This window comes from Haliotis rubra, unplaced genomic scaffold (assembly GCF_003918875.1).
Source record: "Haliotis rubra isolate DU_JTF1 unplaced genomic scaffold, ASM391887v1 Scf252, whole genome shotgun sequence".
NCBI classification, from domain to species: Eukaryota; Metazoa; Mollusca; class Gastropoda; order Lepetellida; family Haliotidae; genus Haliotis; species Haliotis rubra.
In genome coordinates this window covers 287,157-311,007 of record NW_025766581.1, presented here as the reverse complement: position 1 = coordinate 311,007, position 23,851 = coordinate 287,157, and the positions used below count along the sequence as shown (strand labels likewise).

At 41.3% G+C, this 23,851-nt stretch overlaps 2 protein-coding genes across 2 annotated transcripts; both read right to left on the bottom strand.

Moving 5' to 3' along the window:
* Positions 1-1,110: 1,110 nt before the first annotated feature.
* Positions 1,111-4,996, bottom strand: LOC124279585 (protein lin-41-like). Its single transcript, XM_046715427.1, has 4 exons — positions 4,910-4,996; positions 3,505-3,811; positions 3,100-3,341; positions 1,111-2,514 (listed from the first exon to the last, which is right to left on the bottom strand). Exons 1-4 carry the CDS (start codon positions 4,994-4,996, stop codon positions 1,111-1,113), a joined length of 2,040 nt encoding a protein of 679 aa, XP_046571383.1.
* Positions 4,997-12,956: 7,960 nt separating this feature from the next.
* On the bottom strand, positions 12,957-22,879 carry LOC124279551. Its single transcript, XM_046715380.1, has 3 exons — positions 22,565-22,879; positions 22,129-22,409; positions 12,957-15,354 (listed from the first exon to the last, which is right to left on the bottom strand). The coding sequence occupies exons 2-3, from the start codon at positions 22,235-22,237 to the stop codon at positions 13,997-13,999; spliced, it is 1,467 nt and encodes a 488-aa protein (XP_046571336.1). The 5' UTR covers positions 22,238-22,409; positions 22,565-22,879; the 3' UTR covers positions 12,957-13,996.
* Positions 22,880-23,851: the final 972 nt, after the last annotated feature.

Below are 23,851 nucleotides of genomic sequence, written 5' to 3'. Positions count from 1 at the left end.
TTGGAGTTATATGTATCAGATGGTATAATAAAGCTTTGTCTGTGAATATCTATAATTTTGATAGCAACAAATAATCCCAATTAAATTGAAAAAGCGCCCGAAAAAGAACATGAGGAAATCTAGGGATTCGGCATTGCAGATGGCGATAAGCAATCGGGGAAATAATGGGTTTGAGACAGCCTACTGCAGCTGGATCGGTGTCCATTCAGCTTCTATGTTAAGATTACATTGTCCTCCGGCTAAGTATATCTATAACCACTGTCAACACTCTCTATAACCACTGTCAACACTGATGTGTTTCACCCAGTCATCATACTCCATTTAATTGCTAGAAATGACCTATAACTGCATATGGTATGTCTGTACTGGACAATATAAACTATATCCTCAGATCCTCAAGATCACGTGTATCGATACTGTAAAACTGACCAATCTTTGGGGTTTCCTTTGCCCAGGACGTTTATACTTCAGGTAGCAGGAAGGCTGACCTTGTCCTAGTCCATCCATATATTAGTCTATATATCTCCTGGGTTTCATGCATACTTTAAAAGGAGAGGTATACATCCTTTGGGGATTTCTTTACATTTAAGCTGTGCCGAGGATGTTTATACGTCAGGTAGCGCCAGGTTCAGCACACTGTTGAGATTAAGTAATTGTTGTGTAGCTCAGGTCATCCTAAGACTGTCCCAATAGCTATATCCACTGGTGTCTTTCACCTTGTGATCATGTGGACTACTTCACTTCATTCTTGAAATGGGGGGCGGTGGGGTAGCCTAGTGGTTAAAGCGTTTGCTCGTCACGCCGAAGACCCGGGTTCGATTCACCACATGGGCACAATGTGTTAAGCCCATATCTGGTGTCCCCCGCCGTCATATTGCTGGAATATTGCTAAAAGCGGCGTAAAACTAAACTCAGTCAGTCAGTCAATCATTCTGGAAATGACCTAATTGAATACTGCATGTGTGCAATTCACTGACAAAGCAATGCTCATACAGTTGGTGAACACACAAACATTTCCAGACTAACCACATGCACAGTATATAACGAACCGTCAGTGACAAACGCTTAAACCACAGATCTGCACGTACTTTCATTATTTTGTTTTCTATATCAGACAAACATGTACTCTTTCACTTCCGTGTCCTTGCATAGAAATAGGAAACCGCATTTATCACAGTATACATCGGACATGCCTGTCTCATCATCATGTTCTATCGTGAGCAGCTCCCTGACATAATCCCCTGACTCTGTCAGTTGTATCACCTTGTGAGTGTGCCTGTCTACAAGCAGGATGTCTCCTCTGCTGGTAGTTGTGATACCACAAGGGAAGGTGAGTTCTCCGTCTTCTGTAAAGGCGTAACTCCACACAACATTCCCCTCTGACGTCAGACATGTCACAGATGTGATCCCCTTGTCAGACACGAGTAGGTTGCCCTTGGTGTTGACACACATGTAGAAGGGGTAGGTAAACAGTGAGTCATCATTGTATGTAGTGATTGACCTCAACACGTGTCCAGCCATGTCCAGGATATCAACACATTTCCAAGTACCTGCTGCTAGAGATGAAGGATTCAGAACAGCCAGACTGTAGTATTTGGTACGGGTTGTGATGGTTGACAGCAGCACCAGGTCAGGGGTCACTTCTACTGTTACAATCTGAAGGAAGTCTGGGACAGCAACTATCACCTGCTTCTCATTCAACTGTGTCATCCCATGTGGGGTGTTATCCAGGGGAAGTTTACTGCGGCATGACTGACTATTTCTTGTGAAGTATGATTTCACACACTTGTTATTATAGTCCGTAACAACACATGTCTGTACACCATCTACAACCAGGACTGTCACTTTCAATAAATCAGACTCCTCATCATCATCCGCCACCCTCCCATCTATCGTGTCAACCAGCACTAGAGATGGCAGGGATGTACCCTGATCCTGATATGTGACGTCAATCTCTCCCAACTGCAGGTTATCTAGGACCTTCAGGACATTGTCAGTGTCAGGTGTAAACCAGATGTGATCTATTCTCCGGGTGTCTGCTGCCTCTGTATCCCTGACATCCTCCATCTTTACAGCTCCAGACTCCCAGACCTGATACGCGTCATACAGGTCCATCTCACAGTCCGATACCAAGGCCTGGTCTATGAACTCACAATGTTGACTGTACATCTGCATCTCGATCTCTTCCAGCTTCACATCAGCTCGGAGTTGGCCGGCGTATGTCTGTGATAAGTTATTCAGTTCATCCAAGAGTTGTGTTTCTTTCTGTTTAAACTTGTTAATGGCTGTCTTGCAGACCAACCTAATATTTTGAACAGCTGACTCTGTGATTCTAGAATTACTTTGGAGCTTTTCGTTTCGTATGTCTACTTTCTTCGACCTCACTTTCAGTATCTTCTCCATGCCAAGTCTCTTCTCCATCAGTGCTGCCTTCATCCCTGCCTTCATAGACTCAATGGTGATGACAGCCTCACAAGCTCTGTGGTAGATGATACAACATGTCTGACAGGCAGCCTTCCCACAATATATAACAAGTTTTATGGATAACAACTTCTTTATTTTCGTGAGTGCGACGTTTCGATACAGATTCTTGTACCGTTGTCAAGCAAGAGTGATACATGAAGTGTAGGCGCTGCATATATATACTGTATATAACAATGAAACAACATAATAGACAAAGGAAACAACAAACGCCACAAGCCTACCATCAACCGTGACCAAGGATACTTCATTCCATCTGCTTATGATCCACTCCTCCACCAAGCCCAGTCTATTGTATAAACATCGCATCCATTGTATAAACATCTCATTGTAACTACATCTCTGGCTTCCATTCACTATCCTTTATGTACTTACTGGCTTCATCAGCTTACTGCTTAGCCAATCATGGCAATTATGTTGTTTCCTTTGTCTATTATGTTGTTTCATTGTTATATACAGTATATATATGCAGCTCCTACACTTCATGTATCACTCTTGCTTGACAACGGTACAAGAATCTGTATCGAAACGTCGCACTCACGAAAATAAAGAAGTTGTTATCCATAAAACTTGTTATATATTGTACGTCTCAACTTCTAAAATGCCACTCAAACAAGCCTTCCCACAGTCTTGACAGTGGAACTCAACACGGTTACTCTTGTGTTCCGTACACTTGATGCTCCGTTTGACCTTTGACCTAGACGACAGGTCACATAGGTCATGGTTCAATAAAGTAGGGGTCACCCGGTGTATCTTCACACATTTGTCACAGAGGACCACTTCACACTCAGCACACCACAAGGCTGCTGGAGTTGTCTCCCCTAGTTGCTGACAGATCGTACAACAGGTGCTTGAGGTCTCTGTAAACACACGTACTTATTTCCGTTGAAATATGGAAAGGCTAGGAAAGTAAGCAGGCTAAATTTTAAAACAACACAAATGTCAATGTTATGTCTACTACCAGTCTTAAATACATACATACACACACGCACACGCACACACGCATATCATATTTCACTTTACCTTGCACATCTTCCTCGGACCTATAGGTGTCAATCAGCCCCTGTATAATGATGCTGGGTTTGACCTGCGCCGCCCACTCCTCCACCGGCCTGCTGGGGTGGGGGACCTTGGTGTCTTGTCGACAGCAGGGACAGGGGATGGTCTTGGACTGTACAGCAACAGGTCTGGTTTGGATGTATGAGGTGCCACATTTACTGCAGAATGTGTGATCACACTTCAATGTACACGGGTCTGTGTACATCTCGAAGCAGATGGAGCACGTCAGGAAATTATCCTTTACTTTCCTCTCCAGCCCGGCGGTCGCCATCTGTAACATACACATGCAGTTTGTGCCTGTTTAGTTTAATACAAATAGACTACGGTTTACTCACTACAGATTCCAATTGCAGCAATGGAAGATCTGAACATACGCGCATCTGCATGTGAAGCTGTGTACAAACACACTCACACACACATACACACTTTAAATATAAACGGATTTCTATCTACCTGCCTATCTATCTATCTAACTGTATATATATGGCAGAAGAACGTGGGTGAACACACACACACACACACACACACACACTATATATATATATATATATATATATATATATATATAGAGAGAGAGAGAGAGAGAGAGAGAGAGAGAGAGAGAGAGAGAGAGTGTGTGTGTGTGTTTTCACCCACGTTCTTCTGCCATATAAGCAGCTACATGATCCTGAACTGACATGTTACCATGACAACGTCGAGCCCCACCTTGTTGTTACTAACGCTGGTGTTGACGTCATGGACTGGCCTTCCTATTCCCAATTGGGGTATACACGGGATTTTCCCTGACTGTCTCAATTGAACAGTATAACATAAGGGGAGTTCGGCCAAAAACCTTTATTCCTGCCAGATACATGCACTTCAAGCGTGGAAAACACAACCGACATATCTGCACCGCCACGACTTGGATCATGTACATATATATAATCTATTCACTCACCTTTAACCTCAACCCTTTTCAGAGACAAACACTGACAATGCACATGATCGGCAAGCCCCGCAGCCACCAGTAGTAAGGTATCGCAAAAAACACGGTAGGAGGAACGATTGAACGGATACATCTATTGAAATTACACATGAACACCATTAATCAAGTCCATGAATCAGTCAATGACAAAACCTTTGTATAATTGGATTTACCTACTTAGCTCCAGTGCTAGGTGTAACAACAACATTGAGGGGCCATTGTTTAAAGTGATAACGAAAGTAGACAACTTACCCTCACAATTATCACTGATTTCAAGACGTATTGACACTCGTATATTTCTATCAGATAATGAACAACATTTGACAAAACACAATAACTGGTATCAGTTGTCAGTTTAACAATATGTACTTTACAGAAAATCACAAGTCAATGACTTAAGTCTACCTTTCGGCTGGCTGTGTGTTCGGGTGTGGTTTGTCGCAATCGGTTGAACTCGACCCTTTCCGTAAGTGTTCTCTCGGCTGGGCGCATATCGGTCTCAACCCAAAAAAAGTACTAGAATTTGTATTTTCCTATGAAAGTGTAATCCCAAATATAACATATGTAACAAATATTTCTATTGTCTAGGATATCGCAGTGAGGCAGTAAGGGTGTACAAACGGTTATCTGACGACCAGAAAGCTGCAGTGTCCAACTACCTGAAAAGTCAAGACCAGCCGAGGCCCACCCGCAAACCACCGTAACCATGGTTACAAAGACCGACCCACAGCCAGAATGTGCTGTTGGAGAGGCTCGTTCACAACCCGAAATCCCATCTACTGACTGGCACAAAACTTTCCCTGTCACTCTAAGCTTTAAGCAGTTAATAATAAAATATAGAATATTATCTTTTGAATTTTGTTATTTTATCTTGCCACAGGTATTCCCACTGGTAACACCCGCTTAGGGGTCTTTATTCAAAAAGTAAAACCTCTACAGGGTTTTACCACTGGTAAAACCTCCAACTGGAGATTATTCCAAGGTGTTAAGCTACCTCTTCAATAAAATGGACCAAATTAGGTTTAGGTTTATAATGTCTATAAAACACGCACCCGGTGTTGGTATGCTAACAAGAAATTCAGATAATGTGTCAACATAACCAAAAGAGAATGTTGATGCATTAAAGTGGCCAAAAAACTAAATGTCCAGTAAAGCAACTTTCAGAAAATCTTTGAAACAACATAAACAATACTGGTTACAATTCTTTCCCTGTTCTACACCTACTCCCTGTGTTTCCCAACTAAGCGGTTTAATCTTTTACACATACGTATACTGAGTTTGAAACATATATCTAAACAGTAAGTGACCGTTCACATGTATTCATGTTCATCCAACTTCTAAATGCCTTCCAAGAACTAAAATGCATGTGTTGTGTAATTGTTACTGGATAACTCCCATTGACTTCTCCCACCCGTGAAGGTCCGGGTTAGAATTGATTCTCAGTAGCCCATGCTTGTCGGCTTGTCGTAGGAGGCGACTAACGGGATCGGGTGGACAGGCTGGCTGACTTGGTTGACTCATGTCATCGTATCACAGTTGCAAAGATCGATGTTCATAATGCTGATCACTGTCTGGTCCAGGCTCGATTATTTACAGATAGCCGCCATATAGCTGGAACATTGCTCAGTGCGGCGTTAAACAACAAGCCATAATCAGCCAACATTGACCTCTCTGAACACTAATAGAAGAGAAAAATACCTTGTTTATTCAAATTCTAATTTTTAAAATTACAGTGAGAAAAAAAGTTATTCAGAATGTTATATTGACACAGACACATTGAGAAGCATGTGCTTATCAGGCCGAGGTCAGCTGTTGCTGGCGAGGTGCAGGCGGAGCAGCATTCGGCACATACACGATGTATCAATGTCTCTCGCTCTCTCGGTTCATGATGTTGATCACTGGACTAACCGGTCCAGACTCGATTACTTACAATATACCGCCATATAGTTAAAATATCGCTGAGTTGAGCGTTAAACAAGAAATAAACAAACAGAACAGAAATAATTACATCCCCGTGAATAGATGAATGGTTTTCTCTGCCATTCCAAGATTCATGCAAAAAGTGCAATAATTTTTATGTACAGAATGGGGATGATTTCTTTTCATAGCGGGGCAGTGGTTTAGCCTAGTGGTTAACGCGTTGGCTCGTCACGCCGAAGACCCGGGTTCGAATCCTCACATGGACACAATGTGTGAAGCCCATTTCTGGTGTCCCCCGCCTTGATGTTGCTGGAATAATGCTAAAAGCGGCGTAAAACCCAACTCACTGACTCACTTACTCTTACCCGATGTTTCATGTTGATAATATGTGATGTGTCCAATATAAATCAGTCTACGATGAGCATATTCTGTGTCAAACATTACGTTTGTAAATTCTCCAGTATGTTTTAGTTATACTGCTTTGCATTTGTTTTTGGAAAAGGTGATGAAATATTCCCCAACTTTAGTGAACAGTTTTTGATGATGCTAGCAAATGATTTGATACTTCAAATAGAAGTTGAGTTCATTATATCACCTCCCGAGGTGTGCAATCTAAACTAAATGTTGCAGCTTCCTGTTTGCAACTGTTATGTTCCTACACAATGTCAAGGATAAAGTTGAAATGCAACATGCACGATGAATCTGAAACTCTTGCTTTTTTTCACAGAAATCAGCATATAGTAATACCTTTTCCATATAAACATACCTTTTACACAGTTAAAGTTATATTGCACGTGCAACAATTAAAATTCAAGCAGCCCCCTCGCCCTATTTGGATCATGAATGTAACAGTTTTGTCTCGTCTGGCTCGACATCAAGGACCACATTGCTAATCAGGCTGATTAATCAAATCAAATCCAATCAAACTTTATAAAACAATTATCAATGAAAAGGAATAATTATTACTACCTGCACTCAGTTTGGATTGTCAGCTGGAATATTGCTCTGGGTGCCGTTACACAAAACGCACAAATACCAACAAATAACAAAGCCAAATTAGGCTATCATGGATCTCTTTCATGTGTGTGGTTTTTTTGTTTGTTTTTGGCTCAATTTCAAAATTAATACTTGACATTACTTTGATGGACATTTTAGAAGTTGAGGTGATCAAGAATGATGATAATTTTATGGATATACAACTTTTTTATTCTGTGAGGGCAAAGTTTGGACATAAAGAAGTCAACAGGTAGTATATTACTAGAAGCAGCTGTTCATTCGGAAGGTTTACCAGAAAAGTACATTAAGCGTATGTTTAAAAGTTTCGGGAATGTTCATGCATATGGTTGTTAGGGAAACTGTATCTTTCCTATTATTGTAATCATGTATCTTTGGAATTCCATTCATCCTTAAAATATACTTGACGTTTTTCATAAACAGAGTATGTTCCATTTCACAAACACCAAAAGAAAAATACTTTGAACAAAGTGACACTATATGTGTTTCAAATTTAATTAAACTCTTATTTTCCAAAAGTATCCCCGTCAAAGAATAATTTTCGCTAGTTGAAACATACTTCTAATGTGGACTGACAGCATCTCAGACTGATATCCTAGATTTGTGATCTAGTCTCAGCAATAACATCTGGAATATACATACATCTGTATCAGATAGGACCAAATGACACGACCGCCTCCGTGGTGTAGTGGTTAGAGCGTCCGCCCGGAGAGCGGAAGGTCGCGGGTGAAATATCTGTCGTTTTTAACATCGAAGAAATTAAGATATCCATTTATACGTTTGAGGTTAGGTTTGATCAACATAATGGTAAACGAAGGAAGACGTTTCTATATTGAACGATGCAAGAGAATGTGCCCATTGTGTAATATAGATGTGGAAAATGAAATCCATTTTTTGCTTGTATGTCCTTTGTATAAAGATTTGCGTACGAAATATATAGCTGAATATTATCTACGTAAGCTACCTACATTAGCATTTAAACTACTTCTTTCATCAACTGACCAGCATGTAATAATAAAGCTGTCGTACTATATCACTTATGCTCTTATTAAGCGTAACAATCTGATAAAAAGTGTTGTATGTCCATCGTATTTCACTACTTGTGCATAATTTACTGCCTGTATCATGATTTGCTGTTTGGATCACCAATTACTACTTATTGCACCATATGTATAATGTATATGTATAACTCCAATGTATATGGACCGGATGCCTTTTGTACAATAAACATCTTTGACTTTGATACCCGACCGCGTCATACCAAAAGACGTTAAAATATGGTACTTGTTGGTCCCTGCCTGGCGCTCGGCATTAATGGGTACAACAAGGACTGGTCGGCTCGGAGTCAGTATAATGTGTCTGAGTGGGGTATCCATGCTTCACTGCGGCCTGGTATCTCAGTGAGCTAGCACTATAAAACCAGCTTACATCTGGGCTAGTACAAGCAGCCGCACATACACATACACACGCATGCACGTCGTCATATGAGCGAAATATTCTCAAGCAGGACGTAAAACCCAATTTTACCCCACCTTACCAAATGACACCAAATCCCCTTGTCCGCTCTTGTATAGCTATGGTCTACTCACAGTATTTTGTGTGTCCCTCGTCTTCATGCTCATCTAACTGAATTACTACGGTACAACTATTCAAAGCAGCATTACACTAAGTCTATTGAATTACAAACTGAGGTCATTGGAAATACCCATACAGAAAAAAATATAAAGCACTTGATGCTTAGTGCTCACCAAAGTATTCTAGAGCGGAGCAACGCTCCCTCCGAACACGATGTTGTCTCTTGCACTCTCGGTTCACTTGTTCCACAGGTATATGATTGACTGTTGTTTAGCCTCTTTTATGTGCTTACTTCCTCTCTGGAGTACATTAACACCGCTGGGACCTCGGAATGATCTCGGTAGTGTTGTCTCCCTTTCATTCATGCAAAACAGTTTCCAACACTGAAAATGAATTTAGGGCATCCAATTGAACAAAACACACACACCAAAACTGAAGTGTCACAAACAATTGAGGAAAAGAGTTGAATGCATGCATATTTCCTTTAACGTTACCCATAATCCGAGTCACTGGCGTGAGGAGCGAACGCTTTAACCACTAGGCCACCCCACCGCTCCGGTTGCCAGGTAGCTATAGTACCGGACGTCCTCTGACTGGTAATTACAACTTGTGAAGATCTGGCTTAGAAGTGATCTGCAGCAACCCAAGCTGGTCCTTAGAGACGACTAACGGGATCGGGTGGTCAGGCTCGCCGTCTTGGTTGGCACATGTTATCGTATCCCAATTCCCAAGATCGAATCTCATGATGTTGATGACTGGATTGACTGGTAAAGACACGAATATTTACAGTATTCCGCCATGTAGCTGGAATATTGCTGAGTTGAGCGTTAAACAACAACAACAACAAACAACACAAAACTAATTACATCCCCGTGACATTGGTGTACGTGACTGTCGAATCTACTGAAGTCCCTTGGTCATCTCTTAAAGTCACCCTCCTATCAGGCTATTGGTTGAATGGTATGTTTTCTCTACTATTCCAAGTTTCATGTAAAGGGTGGAGTACTTTTTAGTTATAGAATGGGAAACATTTCTTATGATGGCCTTTCTTTACTTGGCTGTTTCATGTTCATAATATCTTTTGTGTCTATAACTCAATCCACGAATGGTCAATGCCATACATTACATTTGAAAATTATACAGTCTGTTTTAGTTGTACTGTTCTCCATTTGTGTTATTTATAGGTAACATAAAGAAATACCGAAAAAGTGAAGAAATCTTGCCCCAACTTCAGTGAACAGTTTTTGATGATGCTAGTAAATGATTTGATACTTCAAATAGAAGTTGAGTTCATGATACTGCCTCCTGAGGTGTGCAAATTCTAAACTAATACTGAAAGCCATTAAAAACGCAATTGGTATTTGTTGTCCTGAAACTTACAAAAGTTCTATTGAAGTTTTTTTAGTGCGATACAGAGGATGTAGGGATAAAAGGCTGTTATTCTGGCCCATTTCGTGTTCGAGTCCCGGAGCATTCCTCTCACATGAACTTTGATACTTAAAACTGAACCTTTGATATTTCTCGTAAACACAACCACATTCATGAAACACGTTGTGCACATGCGTTACCTGCACCCAGGCCCTGTAAAAGCACAAGGAATTGTGGAACTCAATCACTTTGAGAAAATGCCACACTTGACACAAGACGACAGGAATCAGGTTATCGGTATGGTCAGCCAAGGTGCTTCAGATGTGATGATTGCCAGGCACTTTAATGTGCATCCATCCACTGTAAGTCGACTCAGACAACGTTTTCGGGCTACCGGAAGTGTTGCTGATCGTCCGCGACCTGGTGCACCACCTGTGATAACAGCTCGACAAAACTGCAATATCCGAGTTTCACACTTGCGAAATCGGTTCCAAACAGCTGATGATTAGGCAAGGAAGACAATTGGGACAAGTCAACGTCATTTCAGCGCCCAAAAGGTGCAAGGACGCCTTGCTGCCTTCAACATCCGGTGTCGTCACCCGTACCGTGGTCCAACCTTATTGCATCGCCACAGACTTGCCAGACAGCGATGGCCAGCAAATGGGACCAATCTTGGCAACAGGACATGGCCAGATGTCATTTTTTTCAAATGAATCCTTGTTTAACTTATCCTTTGCAGATGGACGTCAACAGATTTATCGACGTAAAGGAGAAAGACTTGCGCCAAACTGTGTCATTGAACATGATCGTTTTGGAGTGTGTGTGTGTGTGTGTGTGTGTGTGTGTGTGATGATCAGACCACAGACCATCAGAGGCTGCAGACCATCCAACAACTGTTCCTGAGAATTGTGTGTCTTTCAATGCCCCAAACACTGCGAGCATGTCTTGCAGCGCACGGTGGACACACACGATATTGGCTGAAAGTGACCCCCTCCTTTGTGTGATGTCGTTGTTGCGTCACTGATGTTGTTGTTGACTGGACATTTTCAGATGTAATTATTCACAGATGTTTACTTAAAACATATCTGCCAGTTTGGTTTATATATGTTGAATAAGTGTGAGTAAAGAAAGTATGAATGTCAAATTGCATTTTTAATGGCTTTCAGTATATATCGTTCCTGTTTGCAACTGTTTTGTTCCTACACAATGGCAAACATAAAGCTATGTTTCACAGAAATCAGTATATTATTACTGTTTTCCATATAACCATACTTTGTACGAAGTTAAAGTTGTAATGCACGTGCATCACGATCACAGCCCGTGCTTGAATAATGACAATTCAAGCAGCTCCATCGCCCTATTTGGACCATGAATGTAACCGTATTGTCTAGTCCGGCTCTACGCAAAGGACCACATTGCTACTCAGGCTGAAATGCGACCTAACCTTAGTCAGAAACTATCATCGAACACGAATAAATATCATGCACTACTTGAGCTCAGCTTGGATTGTCAGCTTTAACATTGCTCTGGGTGCAGTTAAAAAACACACACAAATACTTTAGTGTGAACAAGACCCTATTAGGCTATCATGGATATTTTCTCTCGTTTTTTCGCTCATATTTCAGAATTATTACTAGACAGTTTATGTCATGCTCAAGAAACAAAATGCTTTTACATTTTGACAAAAGTTCGACGTATTACCTTGATAAATCAGATAATATATATAGAGGGCACAGCCACTCATCTGATATGCTCCGGAAATGAAGCCAAACTTTCGTTAAAGTCTCACACAAATCTCAAGGCTCCTGCAACTCCTAAATGCATAGTATACCGCACGCTCCATGTCAATTCCCAACTTGTTTGAATCAGCGACGTGAAATTGACCAGAGACATGTGAATGAATATTGAGAAAGAAAGACAAGAAATGTTGCCTCATTTTAACGCTGGGTCAAATGAACTGGCAAACACTCAAGTGTAATTTTAATAATTTTTCCGCGAATGTGGAAAGTGTTTTGTTTAAAATTTTCCGGAATGTTCATGCATGTGGTTGTTAGGGAAACTGTATCCTTCCGATTATTGTAATCACATATCTTATTAACATGGAATTCCATGGGTCCTTACAAATATACTTGACGTCTTTCAAAAACAGAGTATGTCCCATTTCACTAACACCAAAACAAACATACTTTGAACAAACTGACACTTTATGTGTTTTCAATTTAATGACCTACTACTTTTTTTCACCAAAAGTATCACCGTCAAACAATATCTGTCGCTGGCCAAAATATACGTACAATCTAGACTGACAGTATCTCAGACTGGTATCCCAGATTTGCGATCTCGTCCCAGCAATTTCATCTATAAAAGGTGGGGCCAAATGTTACCAAATGTCCTTGTCCTCCTCTCTAGTATAGTCTACTCACAGTATTTTGTGCCTCTCGTCATCATGCCCATCTAACTGTATCACTATAGCACAGCTGTTCAAAGCGGCATTACACCTCATTCCATTGACTTACAACTCGCGATCGTTCATTCACGGCTACAAAGAGAAACGAAGCAAAACAGAACCAAAAGCTGAAATATACATGTGCAATATAATGGTCTGATGTATAGGAAATGTGAAAATGGGTGCACAAAATAGAAACGTGACGTCAAGTATTTCAAATGTTAGCATTGCTCTACGAAATAATATAATTTAATACCTGAAATCTCACTAAATTTCCTTGTCCAACCATATTATCACATGAATTTCTCATCTTCAGGGTCATCTAACGGACAGAAATAAAAACTGCGCACATTCATTTTACTTCCTAACAAGCAATAAAATCTGAAAAGAGAACAATTTGGCTTGGGGTGACATTTCAATATAGTGTCTCCTGTGTACAATATGTGAAAACAGGGATACAGTATACCCTTGACCTCAAGACTTCAATTTGTATACTTCCTTTCAAAAGTTTAGACTCACTTAAAACAGTCTAAACTTTTGATGGGAATTATATTACACTAGTGAGTCTAAACTTTTTGAAAGGAATTATATAATGTTTTAGGAAACATCACTCAATACTAGAAATATCGTTTGGAATTTGTTTGGGCCCACGCTTTGTTCAACGGATGATGAGATCATTCTAAATACACATACACTGGTGTGGTCATATACACGGAAACATGTACACTTCCGAGTAACAAAAAACCTAACCAGCACCGGGGTCGTTATTCCTCAATTCTATCCAACACAAAATGTTCTTCGTTTTTCGAAAAACAAATAATATACCCTGACTCTTTCTTAGCTTTAGTCTATCATAGGGATAACGGAGAGGAATATTTATATTTAGGGATTTCTTCAAACTTCAGCTGGTTCAGCACACTGTTGAGATCAAGTAGTCGTTGTGTAGCTCAGGTCATCCCAGGAATCTCCACAACAGCTGGTGATCTTTCACCTGGTGGACTTTTTCACTTCATTCTGGAAACGACCTAATTGAATATTGCATGTCTGCAATTCACTGACAAAGCTATGCCCATACGTTTTGGTGAAGACACAAGCCATTCCTGACGAACACCATGCACAGAATGTCATAAACCACAGCTCTGCACTGACTTTCATTCTTTTGATTTTTGTCAGACAAACACGTACTCGTTCACTTCCGTGCCTGTGCATAGAAATAGGAAACCGTATTTATCACAGAATATATCCCACATGTCTGTCAGATCGATATCTTCGAACGTGAGCAGTTCACTGACAAACTCTCCCGACTCTGTCAGCTGTATCACCATGTTTGCGTTCCTATCTGTAACCAGGATGTCTCCTGTGCTGGTAGTTGTGATACCATGAGGGTAACCGAGTCCCTTGTCTCCGGTGGGGGCGTATTTCCACACAACATCCCCTTCTGACGTCAGACATGTCACAGACTTCTTCCCCCAGTCAGACACAAGTAGGTTGCCCTCGTTGTTGACACACATGTACCAGGGGCGGGTAAACAGTGAGTCGCCATTGTATGTAGTGACTGACCTCAACACGTGTCCAGCCATGTCCAGGATATCAACACAGTCCCAAGTACCTGCTGCTAGAGATGAAGGATTCAGAACAGCCAGACTGTAGTATCCGGTACGTGTTGTGATGGTAGAGAGCAGCACCAGCTCAGGGGTCAATTCTACTGTTACAATCTGATGGGAGTCTCTGACAGCAACCATCACCTGCTTCTCATTCAACTGTGTTATCCCATGTGGGGCGTTGCCAAGGGGAAGTTTACTATGGCATGAATGATTATTTCTTGTGAAGAAAGATTTCACGCACTTGTTATTATCGTCCGTAACAACACATGTTTGTACACCATCTACAACCAGGACTGTCACATCACATAGAAGAGGGTCCTCCTCATCACCCGACACCCTCATATCTATCGTGTCACCCAGCACTAGAGATGGCAGATATTGCTCCTGATCCTGGTATGTGACGTCAATCTCCCCCAACTGCAGGTTATCTAGGACCTTCAGGACGTTGTCAGTGTCTGGTGTAAAGATGATGTCATCTATTCTCCGGGTGTCTGCTGCCTCTGTATCCCTGACATCCTCCATCTCTACAGCTCCAGACTTCCAGGCCTGATACGCGTCATACAGGTCCATCTCACAGTCCGATACCAAGGCCTGGTCAATAAACTCACAATGTTGTCTGTACATCTGCATCTCGATCTCTTCCAGCTTAACATCAGCTTGGAGTTGGCCGGCGTATGTCTGTGTTGTGTTATTCAGTTCATCCAAGAGTTGTGTTTCTTTCTGTTTAATCTTGTTAATCGCTGTCTGGCAGATCGACCTGATATTTTGAACAGCTGACTCTGTGATTCTAGAATTACTTTGGAGCTTCTCGTTTCGTATGTCTACTTTCTTCGACCTCACTTTCACTCTCTTCTCCATGCCAAGTCTCTTCTCCATCAGTGCTGCCTTCATCCCTGGCTTCATAGACTCAATGGTGACGACAGTTTTACAAGCTCTGTGGTAGATGATGCAACATGTCTGACAGGCAGCCTTCCCACAGTCTTGACAGTGGAACTCAACACGGTTACTCTTGTGTTCCGTACACTTGATCCTACGTTTGACCTTTGACCTAGACGACAGATCACACAGGATATGGTTCAATGAATTGGGTGTCACTCGGTGTATCTTCACACATTTGTCACAGAGGGCCACTTCACACTCAGGACACCACAAGGCCCCCTGGAGTTGTTTCCCCTAGTTGCTGACAGATCGTACAACAGGTGCTCGAGGTCCCTGTAAAACAAGTACATACGTACATATTTTCATCGCAATTTGAAAAGGCTACGAAAGGAAGCAGGGTATTTTTTTACACACTACCACTGGTTTTAAATACACACACACGCAGGCACACGCACACGCACACACGCATATCATATTTTCACTTTACCTTGCACAGCCACCTCCGACCTATAGGTGTCAATCAGCCCCTGTATAATGATGCTGGGTTTGATCTGCCCCGCCCACTCCTCCACCGGCCTGCTGGGGTCGGGGACCTTGGTATCTTGTCGACAGCAGGGACAGGGGATGGTCTTGGACTGTACAGCATCAGGTCTGGTTTGGATGTATGAGGTGACACATTTCCTGCAGAATGTGTGATCACACCTCAGTGTACACGGGTCTGTGTACATCTCGAAGCAGATGGAGCACGTCAGGAAATTATCCTTTACTTTCTTCTCTAACCCGGCGGTCGCCATCTGTAAGATACACATGCAGTTTGTGCCGTCTTAGTTTAATAGAAATTAATTAGATTCAGTATAAGCAGCAATGATTGATCTGAACATACGCGCATCTGTATGTGAAGCTGTACACGAACACGCGCACACACACAGATACATAGTAAATATAAACGGATATCTATCTACATGTCTATCATCTATCTATGTATCTATATCCGAGCAGTCAGACTGGGAACACTGACATCTTGTTGACCTTATTATTTACCATGCAAGTCCGTAATAATTTTGGGAGCGTATTCGTGCCAGTGGTGCCAATTTCAGCTGTTTGTCGTCCAGGAATATGTTACTACTATACAGTATCGGGGCCAGGTTTTCACCCATCATCTTCGGCCATATATGCAGCTACATGATCCTGGACTGACATGTTACTATGACAACGTCGAGCCCCACCCTGTTATTACTAACGCTGGTGTTGATGTCATGGACTGTCCTTCCTGTTCCCCATTAGGATATACACAGTGTTTTCTCTTACTGTCTATATTGAACAGTATATTAACAGGGTAGTTCGGACGAAACCTACCTTCCTGTCATGATGATCAGGCGTGGCAAACACAACCCACATATCTGCACCGGCACGACTTGGAGCATTACATGTTATCTATTCACTCACGGATAACCTCGACCCCTTTCAAAGGCAAACACTGACACTACACATGCTCGACACGCCCTCTAGCCACAGACAGTAAGTTGTCGCACAAAACACAGATGTAGGAAGGATTGAATGGATACCTTCACCGAAATAACACCTGAACACTGTTAAATTTTCAACTCAATGAACCAGTCAATGATAATAGCCTTGTATAATTAGATTTACCCAGTTAGCTCCATCGCTGCATGTTACAACATCATCGCGAGGCCATCGTTTATAGTGATAACGAAAGTAGACAACTTCCCCGTTAAATTCTCACTATTATCACTGATTTCAAAACGTATTGACACTCGTAGACTTCTGTTAGATAATGAATAACGATAGACAAAACACAATACCAGTATGAGTGATTAGTTTGACAACATGTACTCTACAGAAAGTCCACCTTTCCGCTGGCTGTGTCCTCGAGCATTGTTTGTCACAATCGGTTGAACTCGGCCTTTTCCGTATAATATTATGTTCTCTCGGCTGGGCTCTTATCGGCCGGTATTGACTATCCGTAAAAACCCGCACCAGGTGTTGGTATGTTCACAGGAAATTCACGTAATTTGTCACCACAACCCAAAGGAAACGTCGACGCAGGGCATCTACACGGCAGCAACACAGTATCACATTTTCATTGAAGTGCCAAACAAATTAAATGTCCCATAAAACAACTTTCAGAAAATGTTGGAAACAACATGAACAATACTTGTTACAATTATTTCCCTGTCCTACACCCACTCCCTGTGTTCCCTACTAAGTGATTACATGTGTCACATATACTGAATTTGAAGGCTGGACACGATTTCTCGAAACAAATTTAAGTTTTTACTCCAATTTCAAACTGAGTTTTACAATTTGAAGCAGCTGAATTTCTAACTTGGCTGCATTTTTAAAATAAAGAGCTCAAACAATTTAGTACTCTATTCTTCCAACTCAAATTGTCTACTATATTTGAGTTTATTACCGATTCTGGGCAATGCGTTCTCTCAAATTTGAGCAAAAACTCTAACTTAAGTCAAAACTCAGACTTAAGTTTGTTTCTAGAAATCGGGGCCTGAACAGTAAGTGAGCGTTGTCGCCCATAAGGCTAACTCTTGTAATGAATTGGCACGGTGACACCTCCTTTCACTCGACAAACTTTCCAACCAAAGGCAATAATTTTAGTGTTTTAAAATCCCGAACAGCTAGAATCTTATGGGAAGTCTGAAAAAGTATGACATGTTGCAAACCGTTTTCTAAAATAAAGAAATGCATGTGTTTTGGAACTGTTTCTCCCATTGACTTCTCGGAGCACTAATTCAAAGAGAAAGAGAACAAAAAATACCCTGGTTATTCAAATTCTAATTTTAAAACATACAGTGAGAAAAACGTTATTCGGAATGTTATATTGACATAGCCACATTGAGAAACATATGTTTAGCAGACTGATGTCAGCTGGTGCAGGCGGAGCAGCACTCTCTACGTACACGATGTGTCAGTGTCTCTCGCTCTAGCGGTTCACTTGTTCCACAGGTATATGTTGTTTGGCCTCTTTTATGCGCTTACTTCCTCTATGGGGTACATTAACACCGCTCGCTGGGACCTCGAAATAATCTCGGTAGTGTTGTCTCCCTTCCATTATTGCAAAACTCTTTCCTGCACTGTTAATGGATTTAGAACTGAAGAAAACACACCCAGCAATACTGAAGTGTCACAAACCAGAGTTGAACTGCATGCATTTCCTATAAAGTTACCGATAAAGCGACATGTACTTACTTTCTTTTTTAAAATAAAAGCTTGAGGTATTGTGATATTTTAAATCATTCAATGGCCACCAAATAGCTAGTTCTCTTCCACTTATTCGACCAATTGAATTGTAAATGCACGAGGCCGGTGAGACGAGTCATCTCTGTATATTTATCCCTAAAGATTTAGAATGACACTTTCCACACGACTTTATAACAAGAGGATGTCTTCAACCTTCCAACAGTCAAGTTATTTATGTGCAAGTCAAATGTCCGAAAGTAGAAGCCATTATTTCCTGCTGCAGTCATGGGTTGTTCTCTGTGTATGGAAAACGGAAAGTAGCGAACGCGTCAGGACTACAGGTATGTTTCACACAGGTAAATATTGTTTGAAGATCCACTAATGTCTTAGTGATACAGTATTCTTTCTCTGCGCAGTCTCTTTGTTTCACGAAGGAGAGACCAGAGATCTTTCAAATGATTAGTTTACCTTCAGTCTTCCTATTTTCAACACATAGACGTTGCCAGTTAGCTAGGGCACCGGACGTCCTGTAGTACTTAAAACCCCATGAAGATCCGGGTTAGAAGTGATCTTCAGGAACCCATGCTTGTCCTAAGAGACGATAACGGGTTGACACATGTCATCGTATCCCAATTGCCAAGATCGATTATCATGATGGTGATCTCTGGATTGACTGGTCCAGACTCGATTATTTACAATATTCCGCCATAGAGCTGGAATATCCCCGAGTTGAGCATTAAACAACAAACAAGCAAACAGGACAACAATAATTACATCCCCGTGACATTGGTGACAATTAGATAATCCGCATATCAGGGTATAAGATGAATGGTTTTCTCTGCCATTCCAAATCTCAGACTGCAATTAATTTCTAGTTATAAAATGGTGATCATTTCTTTCCATGGCCTTTTCTTACTGGATGTTTCATGTTTGTGTTGTGTCCGACATAAATCAGTCCACGATGAGCATATTTAATGTCATAAATTACGTTTGTAAATTATCCAGTATGTTTTAGTTATACTGTTTTGCATTTGTTTTGGGGTAACGCAAAGAATTACCGATAAAGTTAAATATGCCCCTAACTTTAGTGAACAGTTTTTGATGATGTTGTTAAATGATTCCTCGTTTTAGTTCATGATATCACCTCCCGAGGTGTGCGTTCTAAACTATATGTTGCAGCTTTCCTGTTTGCAACTGTTAGGTTCCTACATAATGTCAAACATAAAGTTAAAATGGAACATACACGATGAAGCTTAAGTTCTTCCTATATGCCATAAAAATCCGTATATTATTACTTTGTTCCATATATAAATACGTTTTACTCAGTTACAGTTGTAATGCACGTGCAACACGATCACAGTCCGTGCTTGAACAATGAAAATTCCAGCAAATTTCCATCGTCTTCTTCGGGTCATGAATGTAACCGTTTGGTCGAGTCCGACTAGACAAAACGAATAAGTATCACTACTTGACCTCAGTTTGGATTGTCAGCTTGATATTGCTCTGGGTGTCGTTAGATAAAAAGCACAAATACCTTCATTTTAACAATGCCCATTTAGACTATCAAGGACCTTTTTTCTATTTTATTTTTGTGCAGTTTCAGAATTAATACACTACAGTTTATGTCAAGCTCAAGAAAACCGTTAACGGTCCCACATTTTGACAAAGGTTCGCCGTCTTGCTTTGAAAAAAGTAAATAATCTGTTATGCTCATCTGTTATGCTACTTAATGAAGCCAAACATTTGTTCAAGAACCACACAAATGTAAAGGCTCGTGCAGCACTTAAATGCCGTGTATCCCTCATGCTATTTAGCCGATTCCTACATCGTTTAAAACAGCGAAGTGGCTTTGACAAAAGACACGTGACCGAATATTGAAAAAGAAAATGTTACCTCGGTTTAACGCCGGGTCAAATGAACTGGCAAACACTCAAGTGTAATTTTAACTATTATCCCCGAAAAATAAATCGGATTGTAACCATCTGACTGTCTAATGTGTGTTTTCAAATGAAAAAACAGCCTTCATGTCATGAATCCTTTAACAGTGCTCAGTTAATCCACATAGCACATGATTGTGTTAAAGTGGTCGACAAACAGTATATTCCTGGAAACAGCTTCTCGTTGACAAAACACTACCGACAATAGTCAATGAAGCGTAAGTTTAAAATGTGGATGTATGTGGTTGTGAGGGAAACTATATCCTCCCGTTACTCAAATCCCTTTTTATTCCCGTACCGAAGAGGCCACAGACCTATCGTACAAAATCAGATGGCATGCAATCACAATGTTTGAAGTCGGGTTTTTTCTGTGTACAAAAACATGTTATATGTTATAAAATATATCCAATTACGCTGAATCCTATGAAACTTCGAAAACTGACCAAACATTTCACAGCTGCCGTGGTCCTTGTCCATCCATCCATTAGTCTGTGCATACGCATGTCTCCTCGGTTTCATGCATACTTTGAACGAAGATATATATTTCCTTTTACCAGGGAAGATCCGGGTTAGACTTGATCTGCAGCAACCCATGCATGTCGTAAAAGGCGACTTACGGGACTGTGTAGTCAGGCTCGCTGACTTGGTGACACATGTCATCGTATCCCACTTTTGTAGATGAATGCTCATGTTATTGATCACTGGATTGTCTGGTCCAGACTCGATTATTTACAGACCACCATCATATTACTTCTTTGATGGGCATTTTAGAAGCTGAGTTGATGAAGAATGATGACAATTTTTATGGATATACAACTTCTTTTATTCTGTGAAGGGCGGCGTTTCGACATAGACATTAGAATCTTCCCAGAATAAAAGAATTTGTACATCCATAAAAATTGTCACCATTCTTCGCCATCATATTGCTGGAATAATGCTGAGTGCGGTGTGAAACTGGGTTATATGCGTGGAACTGTTTTTATGTCTACTGGGTTTCATGCATGTTTTGAATAGAAAGGTATATTTCCTGAGGGTTTCGTTACACTTCAGCTGTGCTCAGGACGTTTGTACTTCAGCTAGCACCAGGTTCAGCACACTGTTGAGATCAAGGAGTCGTTGTGTAGCTCAGGTCATCCCAGGAATCTCCACAACAGCTGGTGTATTTCACCTGATGATCATGTGGACTATTTCACTTCATGCTTGAAATGGTCTTTTTGAATATTGCATGTCTGCAATTAACTGACAAGGCGATGCCCATAGGTTCTAGAAGACATTCATTGAACCTTAGTATTCTTTTCATGGACTGGATCTGTTTTCTCTGTAAATGTTTTCGGAGTAAATCACCTGAAACACAGCTTTAGATTTAACCTCCAGTTTTCGTTTTCTACCAGGCTATATGCGATTTCACCCCCGTGTCTTTGCATAGAAAGAGGAATCCGTATTTATCATCCGTCTTTCAAATCATCATCTTCTGACGTAAGCACATCTCTGACAAACTCCCCCGACTCTGTCAGCAGTATTACCTTGTGACTGCTTTCTACACGCAGGACGCCCTGTGCTGGTAACTGTGATAACAGAAGCGCTACGAAGTGCACTGTCCCCAGTTTCGTATGTCTACTTTCTTCGACCCCATCCCTGGCTTCATTGACTCAATGGTAACGACAGTCTTACAAGCTCTGTGGTAGATGATACAACATGTCTGACAGGCAGTCTTCCCACAGTCTCCAAAGTGGAACTCAACACGGTTACTCTTGTGTTCCGTACACTTGATCATCCGTTTGACCTTGACGACAGGTCACACAGGTCATGGTTCAATGAACTGGGCGTCACCCGGTGTGTCTTCACACATTTGTCACAGGGGGCCACTTCACACTCAGGACACCACAAGGCCCCTGGAGTTGTCTCCCCTAGTTGCTGACAGATTGTACAACAGGTGCCGAAGGTCTCTGTAAACACAAATACACACGTACTTATTTTCATTGAAATATGGAAAGGCTAGGAAAGTAACAAGGATGTATATTATCACAACACAAATGTCAATGTTAGTCCACCACAGGTTTTAAATACATACACACACACGAATATCATATTTTCACTTTACCTTGCACACCTGGGACCTATAGGTGTCAATCAGCCCCTGTATAATGATGCTGGCTTTGATCTGCCCCGCCCACTCCTCCACCGGCCTCCTGGGGTGGGGGACCTTGGTATCTTGTCGACAGCAGGGACAGGGGATGGTCTTGGACTGTACAGCATCAGGTCTGGTTTGGATGTATGAGGTGACACATTTCCTGCAGAATGTGTGATCACACCTCAGTGTACACGGGTCTGTGTACATCTCGAAGCAGATGGAGCACGTCAGGAAATTATCCTTTACTTTCTTCTGTAGCCCGGTGGTCGCCATCTGTAAGATACACATGCAGTTTGTGCCTTTTTAGTTTAATAGAAATTAATTAGATTCAGTACAAGCAGCAATGATAGATCTGAGCAGACGCGCAGATATTGCCAGCAGAATCGTTGTATGTCTGCCTCCTGGGCAATCATTCCAACCAAATTCACACTCAAGGTTGAATGTGTACTCCCATTTGCGTGCATGCATACATTGACACCTTAGCCACTTGGAGTGCATGGTGTCCAGGCCACTGTATCTACACATATTTATAATGGGCGCACATCCACGCTCATAAGAATGTTCTTGGCGCTACATTAAAATACATACATCATTATATTCAGTAAGTGTCTACTGATATCAGTTATATCAACACGAGTTGATAAAGTTACAAGTGTCAGAGGCTGGCCGAGGATATATGTAGTTTTATCAACGAGTGTTGATATATTTGATATCAGAAGACACAAGGGTGAGATTCTAATTATGATCAAAATCCCTCTTCATTAGTTTTAAATAAAACATGTATATCTCTCAAAGCTGTACCACCATGAGACATGAAGTGCAGCGATGTCATAGCATTGTGACGACATCACGTTCGTGACACCATAGCATTGTCAGGGCATTTGTACAAAATCTACTGTCAAAACAATATCTCCAAGGTGGGGATGTGGGGTGACATTGTTTACGTTTTGTCTATGAGAAATATATGTGTCGCCCAGTAGTGAAGGTCGCCATTGGTCGCCATTGTTGGTATCAGTGTCGAAGCGTAGCGCAGAAGACCTAGTGAACCAGGCTTTTCGTATTAAAGGTACCTCGTCAATTACCTCTGTGTCTCCGACATGCCAGCAGAACACACACATGCAAACATTATGCATGTGGCATATAGAGAATACTACACGAGGTCTAATTAGACACGAATTATACGAAACGAGTGTCCTTCCTACGGTATCTGACCGAGCTAAAGCGAGGTCAGAAACCATAGGAAGGTCACGAGTTTCG

What these genes read in the sequence shown, in the direction of transcription:
- LOC124279585 (XM_046715427.1), bottom strand. Translation starts at nt 4,996, where the DNA reads ATGCGCCCAGCCGAGAGAACACTTACGGAAAGGGTCGAGTTCAACCGA. An exon ending in GTCCGAGGAAGATGTGCAAG is followed by an intron (nt 3,342 to 3,504) that starts GTAAAGTGAAAT and finishes GTGTGTTTACAG; the next exon opens with AGACCTCAAGCACCTGTTGT. An exon ending in ACTGTCAAGACTGTGGGAAG is followed by an intron (nt 2,515 to 3,099) that starts GCTTGTTTGAGT and finishes TATTGTGGGAAG; the next exon opens with GCTGCCTGTCAGACATGTTG.
- LOC124279551 (XM_046715380.1), bottom strand. Translation starts at nt 22,237, where the DNA reads ATGATCAAGTGTACGGAACACAAGAGTAACCGTGTTGAGTTCCACTTT. An exon ending in CTACCACAGAGCTTGTAAGA is followed by an intron (nt 15,355 to 22,128) that starts CTGTCGTTACCA and finishes GAGCTTGTAAAA; the next exon opens with CTGTCGTCACCATTGAGTCT.